Consider the following 20,320-nt stretch of genomic DNA (forward strand, 5'->3'; position numbering starts at 1 on the left):
ACTCAGCGTAGAAATTTGCATGTCAAAATACAGATTAAACAGTGTGAAAAAAATTGTTACAATCTAGTTTAAAAATAAATGTAACTTAAATGGTGCAGCAGTACAAGTTGCACATTTTTAATCCCTGCCCACGCCTTTTGATCACCTCCAGTTGGGGATGGTTGGACCTAGGATGGGGCAGCCTAATGTCAACCAGCTGCAGAACCAGTATCTGTCCCAGGGGCAGTTTCCTGGCTCAGGACCAGGAGTTGGAGCAGCTCAGCCTGGGATGGCCCAACAGGGAGCACAGGCAGGCATGGCACAGGTGAGGGGACCATAAATTATTGTTCAGATATTTCTTAAAAAGGGATGAGGGGCAGTGTTCACTGTGTCTTTACTAAGGACAGAGGTTGATCCCGAAGCACAAAATTAATTTTGTCTTAAAGGTGCACTATTCAGAAATGAAAACCAACCCCAGATTCACTCGTGTTCACTATATTTGCCTTGTTTCGGCACAATGTCTGCCATTTTTGTCGGCTGTCCTTTGATTAATGCTGCTTCTGGCACCTGGTTGCTACCTTTTTCTGAAGTTCCATTCCATTTAACCAAAAATACCAAGGAACATTGTTTTGCAAAAGTTTAAAAGCCTTTCATAAATGGGCCTACCATCTATGTGTTTCAATTTACAGTCTTCATCAAGGCATGCACTGGCCTTTATACTTCTGTTGTTTGGTTATGAGTAATTTACAGAACAAATAACTTTTTTGGTAATTAATTGTCCTTTGATCCAAAGAGCACCTGTTTTTGAAACCTACATAGGTGAAGTAGCACACCTCAGCCAACCTATTTTTTATCACGCAAAATATGTTGTATTACTAATTTAAAATCTGGTGCTGCGCCAGTTGGCGGCAGGAATGTCTTACTTGCGAATAAAGATGGCAAGTGCTAGCAGTTTGCTTGTCCACAAATACCTGGAAAGTACCTGTTTAATAATGCATGTGTGGCTGTAATGCTACACAATCTGACCCATTTTAAATCACTTAAATAAGGTCATGGAATTGAGGCAAAATATTATGGAAAGGTTTTGAAAATTCATAAGTAAAGTTATTAGTGGTGATGTATACCTTTTAATTGACCATCTTCCTGTGCACCCTTATCTTTCTGTGACCCCTCTTTTCACCCTCATCCTCTTCTGTCCTCAGACGCAGATGGGCACTCCCCCCTCTCTTCCAGTTGCGAGTCCTCTAGCACAGCCAGGTTCAGCCGGTGGTCCCACTGGCGTCTCCACAGTGGGGCCCATTGGTCCTCAAAGTGTGGGCGGCGGAGGTCCCAACTCAGCTGTTGGAGCCCCCGCTCCCTCAATGACTCCAACAAACACAAACCAGCAACCCAACTCCATCCCCCATTTGGCAGCCATGCGCGGCTCGCCCTCACCCGCTCACAGCCGATCCCCCGCTCACAGCCGATCGCCGACTCCTCACCAAACGCCCCCCAGACTAGCCGGATCCCAGACCCCACAGCCACACACCCCTAATGCGCCACAGCTGGGTCCACCTTCAGCTCCACAGCAGAACCAGCTTGGTCAGGGCCCCGGCTCCAACAAGCCCCTCCAGCAGCAGCACATGGGGCCGGCTGGTTCGACCACTCCATCTCACCCTGGATTGGCCTCCAGCTCGACGCCGCATGGTGCTCAGCTGCCACGCACTCCGGTCAGTGTGGTTTAGATTTTTACGTACTTATTCCACATAATTTTTTGATCCTGTACCAATAACTCACGTCCGAAAGATTACGTTTATTTGCTGCTTCCCTGTGTGCTGCTTGATCTTCATCACAAGGCCGCATTGGCTTTCATGCATCACTTTGTCATAACCACTATTTCCATGCATGTCTCTGCGTCTCTCTGCAGTTGTCCCAAAAAGGTTCATTTGCTGCGGATAGTCAAGCCCTGACTCCAGCCTCTGTCAGCAGCCTGGACACTTCCTCCCAGCAGCCACAGTCGAACGCCTCCGCCACCAACCTCGACCCCAAGATGGAGGTCAAGCAGCAGGATGAGGAGGAGGAGAGCGACACCGGCAGCTGCTCCAAAGGAGGGAAGCTCAGCAACCTCAAAACGGAAGAGAAGCCTGTGAAATTAGAGCTGAAAAAGGAGGAGTGTTCCGGAGAGGGAGGTAAAGGTGTTCCAATGGACACATCTGCGTCAACGCCGACGGGGGGCGTCAAGACGGAAGACAGAAAGCCGGAGGTAAAGAAGGAGGTGAAAGAGGAAGAGGAGACGTCGGAGGCAGCTACACCACAGGCCCCAGTGAAAAAGAAGAGTAAGGAGAACACAAGTCTTGACTTAATAATTTCTTATATATATAAAAGAACTGACCTAAAGTGGGTATTTTTATGAATTGTTTGTCATGGCATCAGTGAAAAATGAAAATTTTCTCTTTCATCTTATTCTCCATTCTGATCTCTTTTTTTTCCAGTCTTCAAGCCGGAGGAGCTTCGTCAGGCTCTGATGCCCACACTCGAATCTCTCTACAGACAAGATCCAGAGTCTCTGCCCTTCAGAATGCCTGTAGACCCACAACTGCTGTGCATACCTGTATGTATCCCTGCTGTATTTGTTTTTGTTTTTGTTAATTGAAACTTTCATTATCTTTTCCGTCTTTAGTTTAATTCCCTCCCTGTATGAGAATTTGTGCAGAAATCCATCCTCTCTTGACTGCTGTTGCTTTTGGTTTATTTACCAGGATGTGGTTTCCATATGTCTTGCCTTACTTGTGTGTATGATTTACTTACAAAACTGGGACAAAAGTTTTTGTCTACTTAATTTAAACACGTACATTGTGTTCTGCAGGACTACTTTGATATTGTGAAGAGCCCAATGGACTTGTCTACCATCAAGCGGAAGCTAGATACAGGTTGGTACATGCTGTTAAAGGCTCACTCATGCTCAATGTTAAATTCAGAGACAGACGGAGCCTTCTGTCCATGCTCTGCGTTCATTTTTGTCCGTATTTGTGCACGTTGCTGCTGCGTTTTCTGAAAGTTTATGGATATAACGAAACAAAGCAGTACGACTGGAGATCACTGGGGCAGTGTAGCGCAGTTTGAGCCTGACAACACAGAAATGTAAATGGCAGCAGAGAACTGTAATATAGTTCTCTCACAATGTTGCGATGTATTTAACCTTTTGACACCCGAGCGAATTTGCTTTACGTCTGTCAAAACATGGTGAGAAGGCAGTGAGCAATGAAAAAAGAAATGACCCCAAAATTAGCAAGAAATTAGTAAAAAGTACAAGAAAATGACCTGAAAATAGCTGCCAAAATTATGATATTCTGTAACGTAACTTAAAATATGTAATTATGATAATCAGAAATAAAGTTTTTCCCTAGCTTTTATCTTTTTCCCTAGACATTTTTCCGCAAGTTTTAAAAATGATAATTTTCTTAATTTACTATTTCTTACAATTTGTTGAACAATTCTTATGAAGTTGCTCATTACCTGTTTTCCCATGTTTTTGGAAAAACAAAAAAGAAAACACACCCATGTGCTTCTTGTTTAAACATTTGAATATTGTTTATTGTTTATTATAAGAATCCCCATTAGCTGACGCCTAGGCGACAAGCTAGTCTCCCTGGTGTCAACATAACATTACATCACAACAGAAATAATAGTAAACAATAAAGTAAATAATTGAAAGGAGAAAAAAAAGTTAAATGATAACAATAACAACAACGTTATTATTATTATGATGATTATCACAACTACTACCATTATAGTAAAACAAGACAGATAATTAAAGAAAATAAAAAACAATATAATAACAGCAATAGTAATACAACAATAGCACTGCAGTGAGTATAGTAGTAGTAAACAATTGATAGTAGCCAACCCACATGCCACAACTACTCACAGAAGACAAGACATCTTCACAGAAACACCATCTCCATCTAGACTAGAACAATAAAAATGACAACCTGCAAATCACAATGATACACACTGTTATCAAAACTCAACTAAAAGGTGTATGAAAGCAGCACAAGAAAACTTATGTTGCTCCAGGGTTTAAAGTGTTAATGGCCTAAAAGTCCAGCACCTCTCTTTGTATTTGCCTCCTCTAAAAGGTACATTATTACGATCTCCTTCACCATCACCTTGTTTGTTATGTTAAATTATTGACTCCTCCCTCTATTATCATTTATTGGCTGTATCTATGTCAACATAAAGGACACATAGAAGTACTGTATGAGGGCAGTGGCGTTTACAATGTTTGCAACAGACTTAAATGGCGTGTAAATGAGTCTAAATATGAGAGGTTTTATCATTCGTAGCAAACATTTTGGACTACAGTAAAAGATTAAACACATTTTGGATAAGTTTAGTGAAGTAATAAATGAGGTAGTAACATTAAGACAAAGTGTTTTTTTTTTTTCATTTGCACTGCATCATTTGTCACGATATGTTACAAATAAAAGCATTCGGTCTCTATTTTAATTGATGTGATATGCAGATTTATATAGGAGCTCCAATGAGCCACCTGCTTTCAGTTTGGAAAGTTTCCTCATCCCATGCTTTGTGTTGTGATCGTAGGTCAGTATCAGGATCCCTGGCAGTACGTGGACGACATCTGGCTGATGTTCAACAACGCCTGGCTGTACAACCGCAAAACATCCAGAGTCTACAAGTACTGCTCCAAGCTGGCCGAGGTTTTTGAGCAGGAGATCGATCCCGTCATGCAGAGCCTTGGCTACTGCTGTGGGAGGAAGGTGAGAAGGAGAGTGCTACATTTATGACAAGATGGGTTGAATTATTATAATAATTATTACAGGACTGCTCTGTTCACCACATTTAATCTGTACTTGATGAAGTTACAGGCTGGATGGTGACACCAAAATAGCTTTTTTCCATTTTAAATTTCCAAAGTTTTGAACCGGTTGTGTTTGTTAATGCTCAGCACGTAATCTTACCATCAGCTGATCAGAGCCGTCCTATAAGACACAGAACGTATGAAATTCTGTATGTTAAATATGTGTGCGAATGTTGTAATTTTCAGAGGTAGAAATTAACTCCCATCATTCACGTCTGAAAATGGAAGCAGTGAAGTGGGATCATAGCTAAATCTGGCCTTGGGCATACCAACGCCGTATCACATTTCAGCTCTCATTAGACTCTGCTATTTTTGGTTTTGCAGACAAATAACAAAAGTGATTGGCTCTTATTATGAGAGGCTGGCTGAACGGGTTACTTCTGACAACGAGACAAAGCAAAGTATTTCTCAGTGTAATTACTCAATTATTAGTATTTTTTTGTTTTGTTTTGTTTTTTTGGGTAAAACTAAGCTGAACAGAAATTGGCTCATCTCCACTCCCTTTTAACAAGCAGAGTGTGGATGAAGGTTCAGTTCACACAGTGGTCCTTATTAATATGATGTTTATTTTTCTTATTTTCATTGCATATTCTGTAGTGCTCATGTGCTAGTCAGTAGCATCGGAAACGATGCTCCGGTCCGTTTTTCTTTTAATCCAAATTCACATAAACCCGTATAAATACACTAACATTTTTTAAGCACTGGAAAATCCAATCATCACTTAATCCTGTGTCATGTAAGAGAGACAGCAAGAACAAATTCGGTCAAAGTTATCATATGTAAAGCGTGTTGATGGATTCACGTGTTGACCGTTGATTAGCTCAAGTGGGTGTTAATAAATTAATATACTGTTTGTTTCTGTCCGTCAGCTGGAGTTCTCTCCTCAGACACTGTGCTGCTACGGGAAGCAGCTGTGCACTATTCCCAGAGATGCTGCTTACTTCAGCTACCAGAACAGGTACGGGCGGGGGGGTGAAACGTAATGGATGGTCCGTAAAAGAGGAAGGGAATATAATAAGAGATTAATAAGGAATATATAATTGTTGGTTGAACTAAATTTTAGTTTGATTTTTATCAGTGTTCACCTTATTGATTTTGTTTCCCCCAAACGCTTCCCCTCACTTCATGTTCCCTGTTTTTATACCTCCATGTGGTGCCTAATGCACTGGCATTTTAACAGTCGGTCATCTCACATTATTTTAGTTTATTTTGTCATAAAACTAAATTGCACAAAGCACCTCGGCACAGAAAAAAATTGTGTCAGTGTTTACAGGAAAGGCTGCAGAGACAAAGCTAAGAACATAGTACTTGTGCTATTTGTGCTTTTGCATGAAATTATCTTTTAAGACACCCTATTACTGCTAATGAGCATTTTCTTTGAGGGAGAAGCGGCAATAATGCCAGTTTTGTGACCGCTCGTTCCTTTCAGACTCCACACAACACATTTTTTAAAATTCTTCCTGTCAGTTTTTTTTGTGTTTTTTTTACACAGCCTTTAAAACTTGACTGGAATGTGAAAGGACCGACTTTAAAATGTACTGCTTGAAAGACTTGAACAGCTGAGCAGCTGTCTGTGTTCATATTTGTTCAGTGTCTGTATTACGTCCCATGCTGCCACTTCCTGCTCTCACGTTTAGCTCCCGTTGATTCTGCTCCTGCTCTGTTAGCTGTGACGGTGCTTGTTGTTCATCCTCTCATGCCCAAATTGCTAATCTGTGCTCTGCCTCGGCTCTCTGCTGTGTGTTCGTCTCGTCCTGTGCCCCGTCTGTCCTCCCTTCCGATGGCTGTGATGTCAACATTGGCTTGCTTTTTGCCTTGAACCAACCATGCACTTCCATCCCCCCCACCCCCTCCCCATCCCCCTTCACCTCCTCACCCCTCAAAATCATGACTGGCTGTTACGATGACGACTTCCTGCTGTGCTGCGCTCCCACTTCCTGCTTGCTCCGCTTGTGGCACCCTGCCTTGCCCATGTCCTGTACCAATTGGTGACTGCCCTCCCGTGCGCTGTCTGTGATTGACTGTGCTGCGGGGAATGGTGTAGTTCACCAAAATTTGGGCTTATTGCTGACAGGTACCACTTCTGTGAGAAGTGCTTCAACGAGATCCAGGGTGAGACGGTGTCCCTGGGTGACGACCCCACCCAGCCACAGACGTGAGTATTAGTCCATTTCATAAACAAGTTAAAAAAAAAAAAAAAAGAATTATTTAAAAAAACAAGTATTAACTTTTCAGAACTGTCATCTTCCAGTCACATTTATATTTTCTACCTTTCTGAAAGTGGATCACTCAACTTTTCAGCTCATCCACTGTTACATTTCTAAATGGTGTTCCCACTGAGCAATTTAATGTTGAAAAGGAATTTAATAAATGTCTATTATACGTCTGTTTGTCCTCAGACGTTTAGATTTCAGTTATTCACGGTTGAAAAAGTGAAAGTTCAGTAGATGTCTTAGCCTAAAAATAAACAAAACTATTATTCATCATATAAATGCAGGGGTATGCAGGACTGTTGTTAATTATTTACCATTTTTTACAATTTTTAATATATTAAGATGAATGACGTGTGTTGCTCAGTGGGATATTTGGCACTGCTGTCTCAAAGACAACCGGATCACTTTCCGTTTTCCTCAGAGCCTAGCAACGACCAGCAACACAGGACGCACTGCATTTTATTTTCTACAGTTACTTTGCTTGACACAGCACAGACAGAACTGTTCATGACTTTCTCTCCTCAGTGCGTAGATAATTGAGGAACAAGCAGTTTGATGATCACATTTAAGACTTTGTTTCAAACAGTTTGTGGTCGGATCGATCAGAGCTAATCAGATTAGACTGATGGATTTGCGGAGCTGCAGCGGCAAATAAAAGCAGACGCTCTTCTGTTGCTGTTGTGCTGGTTTGATAGAGAGCACTTAAACTAGCCTACATGAATTAACGAACGGTTATGATGGCATCATTGTACAATCAATATTTACTTCAGAATGATAAGTTAAAGCAGAAAACTTCTCTACTGCCACTTTAAAAAGGTATTTGACAGTTAAAAGTTTTGCATCAGGTACAGATGTTGTAGCCTGAACTAAAAAGTTTTGTTGTTATTGCTGCATGTTGGCAATTTTCTCTTCTTCTACATATTGACCTCCTCCCTCTTAATTCATTTCAGATCGATTAACAAGGAACAGTTTGAAAAGAAGAAGAATGACACACTGGACCCTGAATTGTAAGTGAGCTGCCAACCAAATGTCAGATATTAGCATCTGGAGGAGAAGAAGATGAAATGAAATTCATTTCAAGGGCTTCAGTGTGTAATTTGCATCTTCATCTTCTTCTCAGGCTTGTTGAATGTATGGACTGCGGGCGCAGGATGCATCAGATTTGTGTCTTGCACCATGAAACAATCTGGCCATCAGGGTGAGCCGCAGTTTGTCATTTCAGTCGATTTCAAGGTTTGTGTAAATGTCCCGATGTTTTAAAGTGATTCAACTGATTTGTTTTTTTTTCTCATAGTTTTGTTTGTGACGGCTGCTTAAAGAAGACAAACAAAACCAGGAAAGAGAACAAGTATTCTGCCAAAAGTAAGTGGCCAAGCTTCTTGTGGTTTTATCCCATTTCTTACATCCGATGTTTTATTTCATGCTTGTATAGCACTTTGTAAACTAAAATGAAAAATGCCTTGCCCACCTCGCTCTCCTGCTGCAGGGTTGCCCCAGACGAAGTTGGGCAGTTACCTCGAGGTACGGGTGAATGACTTCCTCAAGCGGCAGAACCACCCAGAGGCTGGAGAAGTCTTCATTCGCGTCGTCCACGTCTCTGACAAGGTGGTGGAGGTTAAACCGGGCATGAAATCCAGGTACAAGAACAAAGCACACTGTCACACTGCAGCATGAACACATCTTTCCCTCACATCCAGAGTTCGAGATCCTACTGGGATCACTTGCTGCTGGTTTATTGGAGGTTCCCAGCAACAGCCGGAAGGAAATTGGGGATGCAGCCTTTGTTGTTATGTCCCAAAGCTATGGAACAAACTACTTAAGATATCAGAGAAGCCAGCTCACTAAATATTTTTTAGAAAAGCTAAAAATACATCTGTTCTCACTCGCCTTTAACTAGCTCTGACTTTCTCAAACTCTACTTTTTACGCTTGAGACTGCTGCAATTCTTCGAAAATGTTGTTTCAGTTTTTTATGCTTTGTGGTTTTGTCTAATAATTTTATGATTTTGCACTTAATTTATGTTTTAAACTGCTTTTAAATGTTCTTTTATGATAATTGCCTTGCAGGCCTGTTTTATGTTCATTCTGTATGTTTCTTTGTATGAAAGGTGCTACGTAAATAAAGTTCATCATTATTAATGCTATTTGAATATAATATTTAGTGTTTGACTTTGAGATTACAATTAAAGTGGTGATATTTTAGTACTGCAGATAAACTGTCTGTTTGTCTATTTTACTGTTGGTCATTTCAGACTTGTGTTTTCTTCTACAGGTTTGTGGACAGCGGAGAGATGTCAGAGTCTTTCCCCTACAGGACAAAAGCCCTGTTTGCGTTTGAGGACATTGACGGAGCAGATGTCTGCTTCTTTGGTATGCATGTTCAAGAGTACGGCTCAGACTGCCCACAGCCCAACCAGAGGTAAGGATTTTAGAAACACTGGGCCTCATTCACCAATAGCTTCCTCAGTTTTTTCTTTGTCTGCATCTGATTCATGACGTGTTCTGAAACCCCAGAGCTGCTGGCACCTGTGTACTTATAATGACGAATCCCATTGTCCTCACAGGTTGAAAGCTCATAAGTTGATCCTAATTAGAAAAACGCCCCACAAACGACAATAAAAGCGCATGAGACTGCAAGGCCGTGTTCACACACAGAAACTGAAGAGGAAAGAAAGTTGAGAGAATTAATGCTCAGATGAAATTCTGAAGATGAAGTTGCACTTTCTCACACAATGTTTCTGTAAACTGTTAATAACTCAGAGCGCTGCTTTGTCACTATTTGTCACGCCAGTTCAAACCGCCAGTGATATTTTCCTGTGTGATCAATCACTAATTATTAGATGGCGTGGTTCCCATCAACATAACCGATGTAAACTGAAGTGTTCGTGTAGTGTTTATTTCAAAAAACCATAATGCATTTAATAAAATAATGAAATTGAATAAAATATTAATGCAATATAAATTCTATGATATTATACGGCTGTAGAACTGAAGAAAACGCAAAAAACAACATTCTGCTCAAACATGTCAGAACAAAATATGCGTAAGAGTGGTCTTTTGTGTGCACAGATTCTGTTCTTGACCAAGAAAACATTGGTTAATGTCAGAATCTTTGTGAAAACTGCGTATGTGGGTTTGTAAAAAGAAATTTCTTCTTAAAAACGTTTGGTGAGTGAGGCCTAGTATTTTAAAGGGCTTTCTTTTTGCTCTCTTGAAAATTGTATTATTTAAAAGCTTTTAATTACATTTCAGCTGTCATAATTAATATGTCTTTTTTTCACCCAATCAGGCGAGTTTACATCTCCTACCTGGACAGTGTGCACTTTTTCCGGCCTCGCTGTCTAAGAACTGCAGTCTACCACGAAATCCTCATCGGCTACTTGGAATATGTGAAGAAGTTGGGGTGAGTCCTGCTGCTCACAGAACACATTTATTTTGGTCGCTGGAAGGCTTGTGCAGTTTTTTATTCTGACTTGTCAAATCATTTTACTTATTGTGTGCTGTCTGTCACGTGTCCTCCGCAGCTACACCACCGGGCACATCTGGGCCTGCCCGCCTAGTGAAGGGGACGACTACATCTTCCACTGTCACCCGGCAGATCAGAAGATCCCGAAGCCCAAACGCCTCCAGGAGTGGTACAAGAAGATGTTAGACAAAGCTGTGGCAGAGCGGATAGTGCATGATTACAAGGTACAGAGGCAGCATCCGTCTTTGTTCTTACATGTTTTGGAGGAATGGTCACTTTTTAGAAGCAGAATTTGAAGCCTTACAAAACACTAACTTTATTTTCCCAATTTACCCTGACAGGATATCTTCAAGCAGGCGACCGAGGATCGTTTGACGAGCGCTAAGGAGTTGCCGTACTTTGAGGGTGACTTCTGGCCCAACGTGCTGGAGGAGAGCATCAAGGAGCTGGAGCAGGAGGAGGAGGAGAGGAAACGGGAGGAGAATAGCACTTCTAACGAAAGTATTGATGTAAGAATGCTATCATGTGTTAACCCCTTTAACACCTGGATTGACATCAATTTTCTTTGGCTGCATTCAGACCCCTTTGACTTTCAGCCTCTGAAACCTGAGTATACTGGTTTGATTACATTTGAAAAATGGAACGTAACGTAATGAACAACTTGACAAGAAGTGAAAAAAAAAGAGTAGAAGATAAAAAAAAAATGACCTGAAAATTAGCTGTGGTGGGGGATTACAATATATATTGTCAAAAAAACAGGGAAAATATCCAAATAAGTATATTTCTATTTATATATATTATTTTTAGAACTGTTTTTTCAGGTAATTTTCTTGGGCCATTTCTTATTGAGTTGCTCACTGCCTTCTTCCCATGTCTATAAAAGAAATCAAACCATTTTGCTCAGGTTTTAAAGGGTTAATGTGGTCCTGAAGAAAGTCCTGGTTTCTCGTCAGTCTGCCATCACCTGAGCGTGTTAATCAGGTGATATCCCCTGTCTGTCTTGTGCAGGACACAAAAGGTGACAGTAAAAACGCAAAGAAGAAGAACAACAAGAAGACGAGTAAGAACAAGAGCAGCCTGAGCCGAGCCAATAAGAAGAAGCCGGGGATGCCCAACGTCTCCAACGACCTTTCACAGAAACTCTACGCCACTATGGAAAAACACAAAGAGGTATGAGAAAAAAGGAATGAGAAATTCGACTTTGACTATATTTTCCCGATTTTTACTCTGATTTCTGGTTCAAAAAATAATTATTTTGTTCCCCTTTCTCCTGTCCCAGGTGTTCTTTGTGATCCGGCTGATTGCAGCACCCATGGCAAATGCCTTGCCCCCCATCGCGGACTCGGATCCCCTGATGGCGTGCGACCTCATGGATGGCCGCGATGCCTTTCTGACACTGGCCCGGGACAAACACCTGGAGTTCAGCTCGCTGAGGAGGTCCATGTGGAGCTCGATGTGCATGTTGGTGGAGCTGCATAACCAAAGCCAGGATCGCTTTGTCTACACATGTAACGAGTGCAAGCACCACGTGGAGACTCGTTTCCACTGCACCGTCTGTGAGGTGAGTCGAGGAAGGGTTGTTTTAGTGCATCTGTCACAGGCTTGGGCAGGATCTATTTTTTTTATACTTCCTGGAATTTCTCCAGGTTATACAGAATAACGGAAATCTGAATTCATGTTTCTCCCTTTTACCAAAACTAAGAGTTTCGTGTGGAGGAACCTTTTATTTTTTATTTCCCCACCTATGTTAGCATGTTAGAGCAGCTACACTGACGGTGTGAGAAGTGGTAATTTTTTTGTGTTTTTTTTTTTTGCATGATGCGCATGGCTTTCTGCAAAAATACAATAAAAACAATAAAAGCCCTCTGACAGTGTTTCTGTCGACAGAATTACTTTAATTGTTAACACAACACATTCCATTGTGAGACATTTGCAGGACTGTGTTGTTGACGACGCAGTAGCTGCATGTCTTCAAAAATGAGTGCAGAATGTGCTTTTAATTGTGGAAATACAGTAGTTATAACAGAAGGCAGCTCTGCAGCAGCACTGCAACAATAAACGCCGCCAATGTGAACACACACTGCTCACGCAATGCTCATGCAATCCAGCCTCCAGTATGAAATTAACAGACACACACACAAAATCACACTCTGAAGATTCCTAAATACCCTGGTATACTGTAATACTGTGATACTGCCCATGCCTAGTCTGTTATCTGATTTATTATTTTAATGTAAAACCTGCAGCATATCACATCTAAATACTTTTCATGCTTTTCACAGGATTACGACCTCTGCATCACATGCTACAACACTAAGGGCCATGTCCACAAGATGGAGAAGTTAGGCCTTGGCTTGGATGACGAGAGCAGCAACCAGGCTGCCGCAACCACTCAGAGCCCGGGAGACTCTCGCCGCCTCAGCATTCAGCGCTGCATCCAGTCCCTCGTCCACGCCTGCCAGTGCAGAAACGCAAACTGCTCTCTGCCGTCCTGTCAGAAGATGAAACGTGTCGTCCAGCACACGAAAAGTTGCAAGAGAAAAACCAACGGTGGCTGCCCCATCTGCAAGCAGCTTATTGCGTTGTGCTGCTACCATGCTAAGCACTGTCAGGAGAACAAGTGTCCTGTCCCGTTCTGCCTAAACATCAAGCACAAGCTCCGGCAGCAGCAGCTGCAGCACCGGCTCCAGCAGGCTCAGATGCTCAGGAGGAGAATGGCGAGCATGCAGAGAGTGGGCCAGCCACCTCCCGGAGGAGCCCCGGGGGGTAACGGTCTGCCTTCTCCAGGAGCCAACAACGGAGCCACAGGTCCTGGTACCCCGACATCTGTGGGCACGCAGCCACCGACCCCACAGACCCCCACCCAGGGAAACATGCCTGCGCTGCCTCCGCAGCAAGGAGTTGGGATGGGGGGGATGGGGGGAATGGGAACGCCAGGCCAGCAACAGCAGGTTCAGCAGCAAGGTGGTGCCATGCCCCCTCAGCACCACCTCCATCAGTTCCAGCCGGTGGGTGGAGGAGGTGCAGGGGGGATGATGAACTCTCCTCAGCAGCAGATGGTACCACAGCTCCAGCAGCAGCCGCCTAATGTCCAGCAGCAGCAGCATCCTGGAGGTCTGCCTCCGTACAACCCCAGACCACCAGGGGCTTCTCCTCTCCACCAGTCCCTGGGAAAACCTGGACTGGGTCCAGCCACCCCACCCCAGCAGCAGCAACAACCCAACCAGGGCCAGGGGTCATTGCCAGGCCAGCAGCAGGGTCCCCCTCTGGCTGCTGTAGAGACAGCCCTAAAAATCCAGCGCCTCGCAGAGACCCAGAGACAGATGGCTCAGGCCCAGGCTCAAGCCCAGATTCGTGGCCTGGGACAGGGGGGCATGATACCCTCGCACCCTCACCACCAGAACACCCAGGCCCCAATGGGCATGCCCCACATTGGGCCCCAGGGTTTGCCCCCCCAGGCTCAGGGAGTTGTTGGCAGGACTATGTTAGACCCGCAGCAGCAGGGGATGCTGGCGGGGATGCAGCAGAGCGGCCCTCAGTCACAGCTGCCGCCTCAGGTTCAGCAGCAGCTGCAGCAGGTCCAGCAGGCAGGCGGAGGGCAACTACAGCCACCAAACCAGCAGTGGGGACCTGGCGGACCCACCATGAACCCACAACAAAGGCCGAGCATGATGGGTCACATGGCGCCACAGCAGCAACCAGCGGTTGCCCAGCAGCAGCCAATGAATCAGCAACAGCAGCAACCAGGAAACCGCGGGCTGATGCAGGTAATGGGTGCACCAGGAGCCCCCAGTTCTATAGCAGCTGCAGCTGCATCAGGAAACCTCCCCCAGGCAGCACTGCAAGACCTCTTGAGAACTCTGCGCTCTCCGAGCTCGCCCCTCCAACAGCAGCAGGTCCTCAACATCCTCCGCTCCAACCCGACCCTCATGGCTGCTTTCATCAGGCAGAGAGCAGCAAGGTATCAAGGCGGTCAGGGTGGCCCCGGAGGACCGGGAGGGCCTCAACAAGCGGGTCCCGGAGGTGTGCGGTTCCAAGGGGCTGGTGGAGTGCTGCCTGGTGTGGGAGGGCCCGGGGCGAACCAGCTGCCTAACATGGACGGACAGCAGCAGGGTAATGTGAACCAGGCGGGTCAGCCGGGGATGAACATGGCTCAGGGTGGAGCAGGTGGAGGGAACATGCCCACCATCGCTCAGCTGCAGCAGTTACAGCAGCAGCAACAGCAGCAACGTCCGATGTTGCCTGGTAATCTACAGCAACAGCAAATGGCTGCATTACAGCAGCAGCAACAACAACAGGGAGCAATGCAAGCTGGGCAACAAGGCAACATCAGCAACATGACGCCGCAGTTCAGAGAGCTGTTGATGAGGAGACACCTGCAGCAGCAGCAGCAGCAGCAGCAGCAACAACAACAACAACAACAACAACAGCAACAGCAGCAACAGATGGGAAACCACGGGCAGTTCCAGCAGCCTCAAGGACTCCAGCAGCAGCAGCAAGGTCAGCAGGGGTTCATGCAACCTGGACAGGGACAGCCAGGGATCCCCCCCTCCCAGCCCCAGCCTGGGGGAGGAGGCGTAGGAGGTCCCCAGCAGCAGCAGGGGGGACCACAAGGTGGGCCAGGACAGCTTGGCCAGCAGCAAGGCTACCCCAACACCATGTCCCAGGTGGCTGCAGCGCTCCAGCAGAGGCTGCAGCATCAGATGCAGATGCAACAGCAGCAGCAGCAGAATTCAATGGGCGGGCTCCAAGGGCAAGACGGAGGGCCCGGTGGAGGCACAGGAGGACCAGGAGGACCTCCACTCCAGCCCGGGCAAGGCGGACCAGGACAGGGGCAACAACAGCAAGGTGGGGTAGGTGGAGGGGGTGGCGGGCCCCCTCTGCAGCAGACATCCCAAGGCATGCTCCACCAGAACATCCACCAGAGGCTCCTGCAGCAGCAGCATCTAGGCGGGGGCTCTCCAGCCCAGCACAGCAGCCCCATGAGCCCCCAACAGCAGATGGCGCAGTCCCCCCATCTCCAAGGACAAGGAGGACTCGGCCCAGCGGGGTCGCTCAGCAGTCAGGTCAGGTCGCCTCAGCCCTCACCGAGGCCGCAGTCGCAACCGCCACACTCCAGCCCGTCCCCACGCATGCAGCCCTCCTCCCAACCTCAGCCCCAGCCCTCCCCTCATCGCATCTCCCCGCAGACCCAGACTGGCTCCCCCCATCCAGGCCACATAGGCCAACATCACCCCAGCATGGCGCCGCCCCAACCTCCACAGCCCCAGCAGCAGCAGGCGTTATCTCAGCCGGGTAACTCCGTAGACGCCGCCCAGTTCAGCTCAGACCAGAACTCCATCATGTCCCAGCTGAGCGGGATGACGGGGATGCACGGCGTGCAGGGGGGGCAGTCGGACATGTTGGGTGGGAATAATAACAGCAGCAACAACAACCAGGAGCTGGGGACGAACATTAACCACAACAGTTTAGACCTGATGTAGCCTTGACTCCACAACGATGCTCTGATCCGTCGCCCCAAAATCACAAACTGCCACGAGAGGAGCGCAAGGCGGGACTCTGGCTTTGGGGTTTTAGAAGTTTTTATTTTTTATTTAAATATTTTTGTGATGTATAAATAAGAACTGAAGCTTCCTTCCTATGGGAGATGCAACATAAATCTTAGAAGTCAATAAATGAATAAATTAAAACAATGGTAAGTTATTGCTGTTAATATATATCTATATATTTTTGCCAATTGTGTACAAAAAGGTGGAAGGGCAGCGTTTCAGGTTGAAGATATTTCTTCCTTAGTCTATGACACAATATTTTTGGGGACTGAGAATTTTGCCTTTTTATGAATATTTTTAAGATTTTAAATGTGGCTAAAAATTAAAGTGAGTTGACATGATGTACTTTTTTTTTTTTTTAATTGTTTTCCTCCAGTCATAATTGTATTTTGCAGAGAGTTATTTTATTTCATTTTTTTCCCCTCAATGGATTGTAATACAAGCATCAACATATCTTCTGTTACAGGAATCTTTTTCTGGACACAGCAATGTACATTTTTACAGCGACTGCAACAATTCACATATATAGAATTTATTTTATAGGCGGGTGGAAGGGTGCGTTCAATGCAGTTTTGAGTTTTCCTAGATGTTTTGTTTTGACAGGGTTTATAGGTTAAAACCTCAACAGTGTTTTTGGGGAGTGGGTGACACTGACCGTGGTATTTTTGTGCAGAACAAATCCTTCCACCCTCGGTCCACTTCTCCGTTCTCCTATGAATGTGCGCACCTTCTCCCCCCCCCCGCAGATTACGGAGGGATGAACTGTTGATGTCTGATCGTCCGGCTGTCGGAGGGCGTTGTTGCGCTTCTGCGTCGAGCCAGCAGATGTTAAAACGTCGTGCGTGTACATATATTACAAGTTTATGAACTGTGACTTGGAGATACAGTTTTTTTGGGGCTGCAGAGGTTTAATCCTGCCTGTATCCTCAAGCCCCACCCCCAGCGGTTTCCCTTTCTTTCCCTCATGGCTGCCCCTCAGCCACAAGATTTAATTCAATGTTAGTACTGTACAAAGTAAGAAATGGTGGACTTAGATACTGTTTTTGTAATGAAAGTGAAAGATGTAAAAAAAAAAAAAAAAAAAAAATACTGTACATAAAACGTTATGAGCAGAGAAATTATTTTCTGCTGCTTGTTCCCCTTCTTGTTCGATTGGATATTTGCTGTATCTGTAAAAAAAAACAAAAAACAAAAAAAACAAAAAAAAAAAAAAACTACAAAAGTACTCCTGAGCTACTGTACAGTGTTGTTTTCTAAAAAGGTACAGTATGGGGTGTCGTGGGTCACAAGCACCAATGCGCCTTTTTCTGTGTATTTTTGACAAGGTTTTTTCGGGAGGGAGGGGTTATCGCAACACACCTGAACAATCTCATACAGGAAGTCGAGCCGAGACGGGGTTGAATCGAGGTGTGATCTGGAAGAAATTTGGTCATTTAGCTTTTTACGGAGAGGACTGAAGACACAATATTCACATGCTCACTATTTTTCTCAAAAGGTTGGGCTTGCTGGGTATGGGGGGGGGGGGGGGGGGACGCATCAGAACCAGGTGGCAATATATCTTGAGACTTATTTTATAAGAAAAAAAAACAAGGAAAAACTGTCTTTTATATATAGATATATTATTTAATTTTATTTTTTGGAAATAAAACTTGAAGCTACAGGAATTATTAGATAAAAACATGTTTTGTTTTGTATTAAAGATGTTATGGTGATGCAAAAAGACACTGCAGACAGCCGTTCAGTTTGCTCTGGGGAGGCCGTGGAGTTATATTATACCATCCTTTTTAAGAAATGTTTCATGTACATGAATATAGTTGTAAAACATACTGAATCACTGTACAAACTGATGGCAACTGAACAAATAGTTTTGTTTTAATCATTTCTTCTCCGAAACAGAGACTGGAAATAAGACTATTTAAATATTTGTTTAGTATTCAAATGGAATCTTTGACCACTTTTTTTCGTTCCTCTTGTTAACAATTTTGGTGCTTGCTGAGAGAAAGCAAAAATAACTGTTGCTCCATTTTCATTAGTTTCTTTTTTTTTTTTAAGTTATTTTGGTGGTCTGATTGTTTTTTTGCCAATAAATTAATTGTACAATAAAGTATGTTTGTACCATTGGAAAAATACTCTACGGCTTTTTTTTTTAACATTGATGGATGAGATTTTCTGTAGTTTAAAAGAAAAAAAAGACAACAAAATGTGCAACAAACTCAACATGCCAGGGGTACATGCATTCAGAAAAAAAATTAAAAGAAACCAAAATTTCTGCCTTTTTTGTTTTTGAGGCCTCTTACTGCGTTGCCAAATTGCCCAAGTTCTTGTAAAAAAAAAAAAAAAAAAAAAGTTGTGATGTCTGGTCTGGAGTCCAGCCCTCACTTATTGTGGAATTTTCCCAAAAGTTTTATTCTCTCTTTTTTCATGAGTTGTTAAAGATCTTAGACTTTTCTTATGCACTCAAGAACAAATTTTGGTCCGAAACATGTTAAACTCTTAGTGAGTGAGCACGTCTCGTCCCCCTGACAGGTGTGTCTGGTTAAACAGCATCATTACTGCACAGGTGTGCCTCGGGATGCTCACATTAAAAGGCCGTTTTAAAATGTGCTGTTTGATCACACAACACAATGCCACAGCTGTTTCCTGTGAACCGAATGTTTATTTCACTACAATAAGCCGTCTCCTGGTCATTTTCCTGAATTTGGCAGCACATCCAACCTGCCAGCTGAACACTTATTTATATAGTCTGGTTTATAATTCACAGGGTTCCCACAGTCATGAAATTCCTTCAAAAAGTTAGGATATTAGAAAAACCTTTCCAGGCCTGGAAATGGTTTGGAATTAACCGAAGTTCCTGTGTGCCAGTCTGGTCTATTAAAATATGCAGCTAGTTTACAGATGGATGTCTAACAAAGGAGTAAATGTGGCAGGTAACAACAGTTCGCTGATCCGCAAATGCCTGGAGAGTCCGTGTTAAAATAAACCGTATCTCTACATAGGCTGTTTAAACTACTTAAATAAAGTCCTGAAATTGAGTAAAATATTATGAAAAAAAATTGAAAATTACTTGGCAGAAATAAGATAAAGAACTTTATTAATCCTGAAGGAAATTCTTGCACTAGATTGCCCCAAAAATACAGTAGCAAAACAGAATCAAATAAGTGAAAATAAAAAGTCTTATAATAATGTTTAAAAGTAAAAAGCAATATTGTACCTGGAGTTCAAAATTAAAAAAAAAAAAAAAATTAACCCTGAATTAATGTTATTATTATTTTAGAATAATTCTTTCATTTTAACTTCTCTTACTGTTATCTGTACTTACATGTTTCTTTTTTACCATTGACAGTCTTCTTATTGTCTGATTTTGTTTCATTTTTGTAATATATTATTATTATTATTATTTATTATTATTATTATTATTATTATTATTATGCCGCACAAGCGACCACATCAAGCGACGTCGAAACCATTTTGTAAAGAATATCACAACTTGAATGTTTGGAAAGGTTGAGTTTTTAAATGCATCAACCAAGGGAACCAAAGCTGAACTGAATCATTCCGCCCGTCACCCTTTGGGACACCAACAAGCAATGCAACAAGAGATTAAATTGATATGAAATATGAGCAACATTTATTTTATTATCACCATAGAAATATTCTATACACAATGACACTTGAAAGACCGGAGCAGGTAATGTGCAGGTTTACATCACGATAAAGTGCAAAGGTTCTTCGCTCGGTGGACGGAAGCTGCACAAGCGACCACATCAAGCGACGTCGAATCCGGGTGCTTGTTTTGTCACGTCAGTACGTTGAAATATGGCATCAGCTCAGTGGTTATCACAAACCGTATAAAAACTATTCAGTCATCTGCGCCACAAATACACATAAATATACATTCAGGTCAATGTAGAAAAATAACGACTAAAAAATAAACGTTTCATCCTCCTCCCCTTTAAAGTCTCCTCATATTTCAAGTCTTAAAAGCATCAGTCGTGCATTCAGTTAAACCAAAGAAAGGCCGGACAGTAACAGTGTGTGTGTGTGTGTGTGTGTGTGTGTGTGTGTGTGTGTATGTGGTATAGAGGGAGACATTAGCCCTAAAAGCTACAACAACAACAACAAAATGATGCAACATCAGGCACTTCCATTCCCTGCAGCTTCATTGTCACACACAGACAGTTTTGGGATCACGAGATGCTTACCCATCATCCTCAGTGTACGATAAACAACGTGCTGACCAATGGGACGCTGCT

At 43.5% G+C, this 20,320-nt stretch overlaps 1 protein-coding gene across 4 annotated transcripts in view; it reads left to right on the forward strand.

Moving 5' to 3' along the window:
- Nucleotides 1–18,194, forward strand: part of ep300a (E1A binding protein p300 a) — a 31,064-nt gene extending 12,870 nt beyond the window's left edge. For 2 of the 4 annotated variants that reach the window (XM_042508360.1, XM_042508361.1), the window contains exons 13-31: nt 152–304; nt 1,182–1,688; nt 1,886–2,294; nt 2,451–2,569; nt 2,825–2,888; nt 4,564–4,739; nt 5,710–5,798; nt 6,885–6,995; nt 8,004–8,060; nt 8,174–8,251; nt 8,348–8,415; nt 8,540–8,690; nt 9,325–9,471; nt 10,342–10,455; nt 10,577–10,742; nt 10,860–11,027; nt 11,527–11,688; nt 11,798–12,079; nt 12,801–18,194. In XM_042508360.1, the coding sequence (XP_042364294.1) occupies nt 152–304; nt 1,182–1,688; nt 1,886–2,294; nt 2,451–2,569; nt 2,825–2,888; nt 4,564–4,739; nt 5,710–5,798; nt 6,885–6,995; nt 8,004–8,060; nt 8,174–8,251; nt 8,348–8,415; nt 8,540–8,690; nt 9,325–9,471; nt 10,342–10,455; nt 10,577–10,742; nt 10,860–11,027; nt 11,527–11,688; nt 11,798–12,079; nt 12,801–16,001 (6,222 nt within the window). In that variant the 3' untranslated portion in view covers nt 16,002–18,194. The remainder of the gene's footprint in view (nt 1–151; nt 305–1,181; nt 1,689–1,885; nt 2,295–2,450; nt 2,570–2,824; nt 2,889–4,563; nt 4,740–5,709; nt 5,799–6,884; nt 6,996–8,003; nt 8,061–8,173; nt 8,252–8,347; nt 8,416–8,539; nt 8,691–9,324; nt 9,472–10,341; nt 10,456–10,576; nt 10,743–10,859; nt 11,028–11,526; nt 11,689–11,797; nt 12,080–12,800) is intronic. The other 2 variants (XM_042508362.1, XM_042508363.1) reach the window with 1 other exon arrangement.
- Nucleotides 18,195–20,320: the final 2,126 nt, after the last annotated feature.

This window comes from Plectropomus leopardus, chromosome 19 (assembly GCF_008729295.1).
Source record: "Plectropomus leopardus isolate mb chromosome 19, YSFRI_Pleo_2.0, whole genome shotgun sequence".
NCBI lineage: Eukaryota > Metazoa > Chordata > Actinopteri > Perciformes > Serranidae > Plectropomus > Plectropomus leopardus.